The sequence below is a fragment of the Triticum aestivum genome, chromosome 7B (genome assembly GCF_018294505.1).
Source record: "Triticum aestivum cultivar Chinese Spring chromosome 7B, IWGSC CS RefSeq v2.1, whole genome shotgun sequence".
Classification (NCBI taxonomy): Eukaryota; Viridiplantae; Streptophyta; class Magnoliopsida; order Poales; family Poaceae; genus Triticum; species Triticum aestivum.
The window spans coordinates 15,292,679-15,302,580 of NC_057813.1; the positions used below are offsets into that span (position 1 = coordinate 15,292,679).

Sequence of the window (9,902 nt, forward strand, 5' to 3'; positions counted from 1 at the left end):
CGCTGTGCGTGGATGCTCGCGATGTTCCTTGAGATAAGTCTTTTGCCTGACAGGGAGCCAAATAAACGACCTCATTCCACACGCGCTGCTGCTCCGTGGCTGCCGCGTGCGTGCCCGTGGCCCATGCTATACGCACCGTAGCTATCAACCAACCAGTATTGATTCAGTCATTTAGATCAGTATATGGATCCACGTGTGCTGTGTGCTCGTACTCCCTCTGTAAACTACTCCCTCCGTAAACTAATATAAGAGCATTTAGATCACTAAGTTAGTGATCTAAATGCTCTTATATTAGTTTACAGAGGGAGTAACATAAAAGCGCTTGGAGTACTACTAAATGCCAGAGTGCAATCGTTGCTCGACACCTACTCCACGCCGACTGGGTCATCTCGTTCGAAATAACTTAGCTTGCTTCGTCACACGAACAAGACCAAATCATTCTGTGCTTCGTGACAGTTTCCACCAAATCGAATCGAGAGGACCGCAAGAGGGGCCGATGGAGCCCTGCGAGATCGCGCGCCTGCCGGAGGAGCTGCTGTCGGTGGCGCTCTCCCGCACGTCGCCGCGCGACGCTTGCCGCGCTGCGGTGGTCTCCCCGGCCTTCCGTGCCGCGGCCGATTCCGACACCGTCTGGTCCTGCTTCCTGCCACCGCTGGACGAACTCCCGCCGCTCACCGACGGAGAGCCTTGCAGGAAGAAAGACCTGTTCCTCCGCCTCTCCGGCAGACACGTCCTCCTCCCAGGCGGACTCATGGTACGTACACTAACAATACTCCTCGTGGTCTCGGTGAATACGGCGGATCCCAACAATCAGCCCTTGTAAGAAATTTTGCCTCTCCGTTGATCTCGCTGGCCATTTCTATCGGTGCCATGTGCAGAGCATGTGGCTGGACAGGGAGACCGGCGCCAAGTGCTACATGGTGTCGGCGAGGGCGCTGTCCATCGCGTGGCGCGACACTCCACGCTACTGGAACTGGGTCCCTCTCGCAGATTCGAGGTCCCCTCCCTTCCTCTGCTCTTAATTTCCTTCAGTTCCCTTGTCATCTCAGTTGTGCCCGTCCAATTTTGATAAATTGCAAGTGTAGATGGCACAGGGTGGTAGATTCTAGCTACCCTGTACCCAACTGTTAGGATAAGAACATACTTGAAATTTGGTGATGAGGCCAACTTGAATTCCGTCTCAGAGTATTTTTGCAGCAATGATGCTTGATATGTCCGAATCATAACCCTACATATGTCCGACTCTAGGTTCTCCGAGACTGCTGTACTCAGGTTAGTTTGCTGGTTGGATATCCCTGGCAAGATAGATAGCAAGATACTCTCCAAGGGGTCAGTCTATGCCGCACACATCGTGTACAAGTTGGCCGACAGTTCTTATGGGCTGGACTCGCCGATCCAAGAGGCATCAATTAGAGTTGGAGGCACCAACCTGACCCGCAAGGTCTGCCTCCAACCTAACCCGCAAAGAAGCATGAGCCAAAACCGCCGTGCAGAGGACGTAGTGCTCCCTCGGCAAAGGGGCGATGGCTGGATGGAGCTGGAGCTGGGCGACTTCACCTGCGACGGGGATGAAGATGGTGATGTGTCCTTTGGCGTTTCGGAGACCAAGGCTTTGAACGGGAAGAGCGGCCTGGTCGTGCAGGGCATCGAGATCAGGCATAAGAAATCAGGCTAATTGATGAGCTCGCGGGAATAAACCAAACATGTCCAGAGTCTACTCCAATATAGAACGAAAATAAAGGAGCCATATATGTTTGTAATGCGTGTTTTCGAACTTCCCTCTTGGTCTCCATTCTATCCTTGTGGACAGTATATATATATTTGTTTGATCTTTCAAGAAGACACAGTCTATACTGTATTTTAGATCATTTAAGAGAATAAACAGATAATTAGGAGAGGAATATTGACCTTCCTCTGTTATGGTTCAGCCAGCATAGAAATCTGATTAGGTGTGCCCTGCATTTCAGTACTTCAAGCATTATTCCTCCCTTTACTAACAGAAGTAGTGGGACATATAAAACAACAGGATCTGTCGGGATTAAGCATGTCCAAAAATAAGCTAAGGGGGACTAATCATATTTGTTTGTCCTCTCAAAAAGAAGAATCAAATTTGTTCGTGATGTGTTTTGATAATATATATTCTTTTGGGTTTCATTTCATTTCTATAGATGGGGAGGGATGCATCCGCTTTGTTTGTTTATCTTTGAAAGAAAAGAAGAAATGATTAAACAAGAGAGAAGATTTCATATTCGGAGACTGCGACTAAATTTAATGGAATTCTAGATGGGCCATTAACGATTTTAATAAATATAAATATAACTTTTTTATGGAAATAATAAATGAAGGTTAACTTATGCAAGTTTTGATGTGGGAACAAACACTAGTAGAAACGGGGAACTAGTCCCGGTTCCAGAGGGCCTTCAGCCCCAAAATCTTTAGTCCCGATTCTCTTACGAACCGGGACAGAAGGGGCTTCACGTGGCCACTGCAGGGCGTCCAGGTAGGAGGACCTTTAGTCCCGGTTGGTAGCAACCGGGACCAAAAGGCATCCACGCGTCAGCAGCTGGCAGGAGTTGGGGTTTTTGTTTTTTTAGGGGGGGGGGGTTAGGGGGTTTTGGAGGGTTAACTTAAGTGTTTCATATTGTGTTAGCTAGCTAATAGAGAAAAGTGTCCTCTTTTTTCTCCGTGCTTGGTCGACGCTAACTACTATACATATAGAGAGAACTCGACACGCTAGCTAGTAAGCAAATGAAGGAACCATTAATTATATAAGATCATCATGAACATATATATACGGAGAGAAGTTTTCGTATATCTATCCGACGCTACTACATATACAATATAACATGTCTTACAATCCCTAACATCTAAAATCGATTTCAACTTCCACATGGTATTCTCCGGCTTTAGGTATGACGTGGTCAAGAAAGAATCCCGCCAATTCCTCTTGAATTGCTCGTATGCGATCATGTGGTAGGAGTTCATCCCGCATCTGCCACATCTAATTTAAAGAATGGGTTCAATACATATATATGAATGAAACTCAACACAAATGATGGTAATAAAATAAAATTGTGAATATTTTTGTTTATGTACTTCATATTGTTTTCTAGATTAGCCATGCTGAGAGGCCGTCGCGTTATAGATGAACTCGCAAATGTAGTATCCACAAAATCCTTCCCGGCTTCCTGCCACAAGCACTTTACGAGAAATAGAGTTCAATCAAACTAATAATCAAGCATGCTAAATGGTATTGATGAAACTAGCCAGAATCAATGGGAGATGCGCGGAACTAGCTAGTAGTACTTACTTTCGGGTGTGTAAATCGCAGCTCCCTCGGCAGTCCCGGAACAATTCTGGTGAACTCTTTCCAAACCCTGCGGGGCAAAGACAATAATTACTTGATATCAAGAAATTAACAAAGTTGCCGATATGGTGAGATAATGATCGATTGAACTTTTCTGGAGCATTTCAGTCATGTCCGCCTAGTCCTGGGATCTTTTTGTCTCGAGTCTAAGACAGTTACTACTCCCCGATCAAGCTTAATCACTAGCAGAATAAAGTGGAAGCTGCACACGCATGCATGCATCACTCATCAATTACATTAATATAACCTCGAGTAAGGGAAACCGAATATGCACAAGACAGTAGCACTCACTTGAAGTTGTAAGGAAAGAGTATTTTCTCTTTGTTTTGATTTAGAAGCAACGATTGTAGCAAGTTGTCCTCGGTATCAGAGACTCTATTTTTAACCATTTGTTTATGATATTTGGGTTACTGAACTCAATGTCATAGATTTGTGTTTTTCTGCATTCGACGATCTTCAATCTGCATAATATAGTGAGGACAATTATATATACATGCAATGAAAGAGCTGAGCTATATATAGAGACTTAATTACAGAAGTAATACTTACATAGCAAGTCACAAGTTGTTTGTCAAGGGCCATTTGATTGTCTAACTAGAATAATGATTGGTCCCACTGCCAGGCGCGAGACGAGCTCAGTCCTGTTACCCGAGCGTGAGACTAGCGATTGGCCACAGTTGGGAGAGGGCCATCCCTTCAACGGAAATAGATCACAGACGACGAGGAGATAGATCACAGGCCCACACAAGCTGCCTATGGATGAGCTAACGCCGAGACAAGCCAGCCGCCGCCGTAGCTGACTTGCCACACCATCATGGAGCCATCCACGGCCGAAGCAGCAGCCACGCCGGGCCACAGCCCAGCCCACGCCACCCGGAAAGCTCCAAGTGTTAGAGCCGCCGGGCACGCATCCACGTGACCAGCCGCCATTGCAAGCGCCAGCCGCCATGTGGCCACCACGCAACGCTACCACCAATCCTTGACAGTTGCGCCGCCCCATTGCCACCCAGGAGACCCCGAGCAACACCACCGCGTCGGGCTCGTGCCATACTGCTGGAGCCGAGCCGGACCAGCAACAATAGCACGCACACCGCCGCAGCCGTTGCACCTAGCCTTGCACCATAGACCAAACTCCCAGTGCCAGATCTAGACAAAAGTTGGCATGTCCGCAACCACCAGAGAGGGACTCACGCACCAGCCAGTGCCATGGGCCACCAGACCCCATCCGCTACCGGGGTGCCGCCGCACGAGGGCACCACCGACAAGGAGACCCACCCCTACAACAGCAGATGAGGACCGAAATCTGGCTGAACCAGACCAGTTCGTCGATGCCACGAGTGATACACCGCCGTGGAACCCAACACGTTAAGGACCAACTAGCGCGACCCCGCCGCCCGCGCTCGCCTCCAAGCCGTCGCGCCCCACACCAGCGTGCCGTCGCCGCCCAACGCTGGCCACCCGCGAATGGCACCATGATATGTCTCCAACGTATCTATAATTTTTAATTGTTCCATGCTGTTATATTATTATTCTTGGATGTTTTACAATCATTTTATAGTCATTGTATATCTTTTTTGGTACTAACCTACTGACATAGTTCCTAGTGCCAGTTGTTGTTTTCTGCATGTTTTTTTACATCACAAGAAATCAATATCAAACGGAGTCCAAACGCAACGAAACTCCTGGAGGATATTTTTTGGGCCAGAAGAAAGCCAGTGGGCCAAGGAAGCACCTGGGGGCTGCTCGAGGGGAGCAGCACCCACCAGGGCGCGCCAGGAGGCCCATGCGCGCCCAAGTGGGTTCTGCCCACCTCGGGTGCCCCCCCCCCCCGAACTGCCTCTTTGCTCTATAAATACCACAATATTCCAGAAACCCTAGGGGAGTCGACGAAAATCAATTCCAGTCGCCGCAGAGTCCAGAACCACCAGATCCAATCTAGACACCGTCATGGAGGGGTTCACCACTTCCATTGGTGCCTCTCCTACGATGCGTGAGCAGTTCTTTGTGACCTGCGGGTCCGTAGTTAGTAGCTAGATCGCTTCCTCTCTTTCTATTGATTATCAATACAATGGTCTCTTGGAGATCCATATGATGTAAGTCTTTTGGCGGTGTGTTTGTTGGGATCCGATGAACATTGAGTTTATGATCAGATCTATGTTCTTATCCATGAAAGTTATTTGAGTCTTCTTTGATCTCTTATATGCATGATTACTTATAGCCTCATATTTCTTCTCCGATATTTGAGTTTTGTTTGGCCAACTTGATCTATTTATCTTGCAATGGGAAGAGGTGCTTTGTAGTTGGTTCGATCTTATGGTGCTTGATCCCAGTGACAGAAGGCGAACCGACACGTATGTATCGTTGCTACTAAGGATAACAAGATGCGATCTATATCTCCACAATAGATAAACGGATCTCGTCTACATCATGTCATCGTTCTTATTGCATTACTCTGTTTTCTCATGAACTTAATACACTAGATGCATGCTAGATAGCGGTCGATGTGTGGAGTAATAGTAGTAGATGCAGGCAGGAGTCGGTCTAGTAATCTTGGACGTGATGCCTATATAATGATCATTGCCTGGATATCGTCATGATTATTTGAAGTTCTATCAATTACCCAATAGTAATTGTTTTCCCACCGTTTGCTATTTTTCTCGAGAGAAGACACTAGTGAAACCTACGGCCTCGGGTCTCTTTTCATCATATTTGCCTTTGCGATCTATTTTCTCTTGCATTTATTTTCAGATCTATTAAACCAAAAATACAAAAATACCTTGCTGCAATTTATTTGTTCCCTGATCTATTTATCCTATCTACCACTTTTTGCCTCACGTTTTTTTGCCTATCTTGAGGCACCGTACCCGGAAGGGATTAACAACCCCTTTAACACGTCGGGTTGCGAGTATTTGTTATTTGTGTGCAGGTGCTGTTTACGTGCTGTGAGGAGCTTCTCCTACTAGTTCGATAACATTGGTCTCATCACTGAGGGAAATACCTACCGTGGCTATACTGCATCATCCCTTCCTGTTTGGGAAATACCAACGTTGTTCTAGTAGACATCAAAAGGAATTTCTGGCATCGTTGCCGGGGAGGATCTTCAACATCAACCAGGTTCCTAATCACAAATCTCGTCTCCTCGCAATTTACATTATTTGTCATTTGCCTGTCGTTTTCCTCTTCCCCACTTCACAAAAATTTTGCCGTTTTATTTGCCCTCTTTTTTGTTCGTAGTTTTCTCGTCAGATCTTTTATTTGCTTGAAATTGTCACCAAGAGTGACTTTGGTATGGCACAAACAGATGATGGCCTAACTCCTAAAATGGAGCGTACGGGTAATCTGGATGCCAAAACTTTTGTCTTGAGACAAGGGAATTTATGGGAAAAGAACATATTCAAGAGTTTTTCAGTTGTGTCGGGAAATTAAGTCTTGATTATATTCCTATACTTAAAAGGACTAAAACTTACGCGGAAGCTATTTTGGCACTTGTTCTGAAACTTGAAACTAGAATTATTCGTACTCATCCTACCTTGCAAAGATTGTTTTATGAGTTGCCCGTTATAAAGGATCCTAAAGCTAAAAAGTTAGCCACTCTTGTTTTGATGAATGAATTTGACTACATAATATGGGAAGCTAGGGAAATATTTGATTTTTATGGCATGAATCGTGAAAACCCCGTGATTGATGAAATTCTTTATAATAGTGATTATGATTTAGGACATTTGATTGGATATAACCAAATATTTGATGAGAATCTTAAAAAGCAAGTCCCTGTTTTAGATATGATCCAACAAGTTTTTAACGATGTGAATCAACACTATTCATGGATCACTGCCGGAAATCAAAGGGGTTATGATAAAAAGCAACTTGATAGTGCTAAGATTTCCATGGGTAATGTGTTTTATGTCTTATTTACAATACCTCCCGACACAAATACCTCCAAGGGAAACAAGGATAAGAGCGACAAAACTTAGATCCTACGCGTTATGCCTAGCTAGGGGGCGTAAAACGATAGCGCTTGTTGGGAGGCAACCCAATGAATAAAATTTATTTTTGCTTTTTGCTTGCTGTTATTGAGTATTATAACAATTATGCTACTGTTATTATTATTTTTTTGTGTTTTAATTAGTGTTTGTACCAAGCAAGACCTTTGGGAAGACTTGGGTGAAAGTTTATTTGATCTTGCTGAAAAACAGAAACTTTTGCGCTCACGAGATTCGTTGTCATTTTTTACAAAAGAGTGCTTTTTAGTTGATTCTTTTTGAAGAGGATTAATAGACATATTCCCCACATCCACCAATTTATTTCATAATTTGTGGAGTTGCATAAGTATTCGAAATTTTTAAATTGCTACAGACTATTCTGTTATTGACAGATTCTGTTTTCTTTGTGTTGTATGCTTGTTTTGATGATTCTATGGTTTTCTTTGATGAGTTTTTGGCATAGAAAAGTTGGAATATAGTAGATATAATGCAAAAAATAAGAATAGGTTTGCTACAGTACTTATACTAGTGGTTTGGTTTCTTTTACTAACGGATCTCACGAAGGTTTTTTTTAGTTTTGTGTGATTGAAGTTTTCAAGTTTTTGGTTATCTTACGATGGATGAAGGAATACGGATAAGCAATAGGTTAAGCTTGGGGATGCCTGAGGCACCCCAAGATAATATTCAAATAAGTAGCAAGCAACTAAGCTTGGGGATGCCCCCGAGTGGCATCCCCGCTTTCTTCTAACAACCATCGGTATTTTAGTTGAAACTATATTTTTATTCGTCACATGATATGAGTTTTGCTTGGAGCGTCTTGTATGATATGAGTATTTGCTTGTTTTGCCTTGTGTTTTAAGTGTTGAATCCTTGCTGGACACACCCTTTTGAGAAAGCCAAAAATTATGCTATGCTTGCTCCTATGCTTCACTTAAATTTTTTTAGAGCCATGGACTTGCTCTAGTACTTCACTTATATCTTTTTGAGCACGGTGTGCTTTGTTAATCTTGAAGAAATGCTCTCATACTTCACTTAGATTTATTTGGGAGTTAGTAAATTTTTTAAGAAATTCTCTCTTGCTTCACTTAGATTATTTTGAGAGAAAAGAAAAAAAATTATGCTCATGATCTTCACTTATATTTGTTGGAGCTTATCAAAAGCAACATATGAAAATAGTCCCAAAGTGATAGGTATCCAAGGAGGATATAATAAAAACTTTCATGAAGGTCATTGGACAAAATAAACTTGATTCTTATTAATAGTTTTGAGATATGACGATATGATATGTGAGTCATGTTGATGAGTAATTGTGCTTTAGTAAGAATATTGATGTTAAGGTTTGTGATTCCCTATGCAAGCATGAAAGTCAATAGTTATGCAACGAAATTTATATCCTACTTATGGTGCATTATCGGTGTTACTTATGCCTAATGCTTGGGTACGAGATTTTTCACTTTTTGGTTGTTCGCTTCTCAATCTTTTTGCTAGCCTTCATTTTGCACTAAGTATGATCACTACTTGTGCATCCAAAACCCATTAAACCAGTTTTACCTTATGAGTCCACTATACCTACCTATATGTAGTATTTCATGTCGTTCTAAACAAATTTGCATGTGCCATCTCTAATGTTAAAAATAAATTTCTCTTTTGTGTGCTCTACTACTCGCGAGGCGGTAAAGGATAGCCAATATTTTCCATGCTAGATGTGTTATTCTCACGATGAGTATTTATTCACTTGTCATTGCACGAGAGTATGCCAAAGGTACTAGGGATGCCCAGTCCCGAAATGAATAAATGAATTTACTTTATGTTGTTAAATAATAAATTCCTTGGAAAGTGTTGGTATGGAGGGCATCCGTGGATACGGCTAGCCATGGAAAGTGAAAGTTATGGTGGAAAAAGGAATAAACTTTATTTTCTTTTTGGGAACCGCCTATTATGTATCTAGCATGGAAAGTGTTGGGATGCTCCAAATCATTTTCGTTGGTAGGAAAAGTATGCCTCTCAAAAATAATTTTATCTCTCAGTTTAAGCTTTGAGCTCTAGCACCTCTACAAATCACTACTTCCCTCCGCGAAGGGCCTTTCTTTTACTTATGCAATTTTTATTTTGAATTTGAGTCTCCATCTTCTCTTATAAAGCACCAACTAAGGGACACTATGATCGTATTTGAGCATTGGGTGTAGCTAATATTCGAGTGTGTTTCATGAATGGATCATAACTTGCTTTATTGTTGATATTTTGAAAGACATGGTTGCTTGTTGGTATGCTTGAGTATTAAAGTCTTCATGTCAAAACTAGACTATTGCTTTGAATCATGTAAAAGTCCATATGTCCATGCTATAAAGAAAATAATGTGATGAACATGTTAGGCAGCATTCCACATAAAAATTATGTTTTTATCATTTACCTACTGGAGGACGAGAAGGAATTAAGCTTGGAGATGCTGATACGTCTCCAACGCATCTATAATTTTTGATTGTTACATGCTGTTATATTATCATTCTTGGATGTTTTACAATCATTTTATAGTCATTTTATATAATTTTTTG

The 9,902-nt window shown here is 42.7% G+C and overlaps 1 protein-coding gene across 1 annotated transcript; it reads left to right on the forward strand.

Moving 5' to 3' along the window:
• Positions 1-328: 328 nt before the first annotated feature.
• LOC123158937 (putative F-box protein PP2-B12) lies at positions 329-1,927 on the forward strand. Its single transcript, XM_044576757.1, has 3 exons — positions 329-754; positions 879-997; positions 1,249-1,927. The coding sequence occupies exons 1-3, from the start codon at positions 338-340 to the stop codon at positions 1,673-1,675; spliced, it is 963 nt and encodes a 320-aa protein (XP_044432692.1). The 5' UTR covers positions 329-337; the 3' UTR covers positions 1,676-1,927.
• The last annotated feature ends 7,975 nt before the right edge of the window (positions 1,928-9,902 follow it).

What these genes read in the sequence shown, in the direction of transcription:
- LOC123158937 (XM_044576757.1), top strand. Translation starts at nt 338, where the DNA reads ATGCCAGAGTGCAATCGTTGCTCGACACCTACTCCACGCCGACTGGGT. An exon ending in TCCTCCCAGGCGGACTCATG is followed by an intron (nt 755 to 878) that starts GTACGTACACTA and finishes TGCCATGTGCAG; the next exon opens with AGCATGTGGCTGGACAGGGA. An exon ending in GTCCCTCTCGCAGATTCGAG is followed by an intron (nt 998 to 1,248) that starts GTCCCCTCCCTT and finishes GTCCGACTCTAG; the next exon opens with GTTCTCCGAGACTGCTGTAC.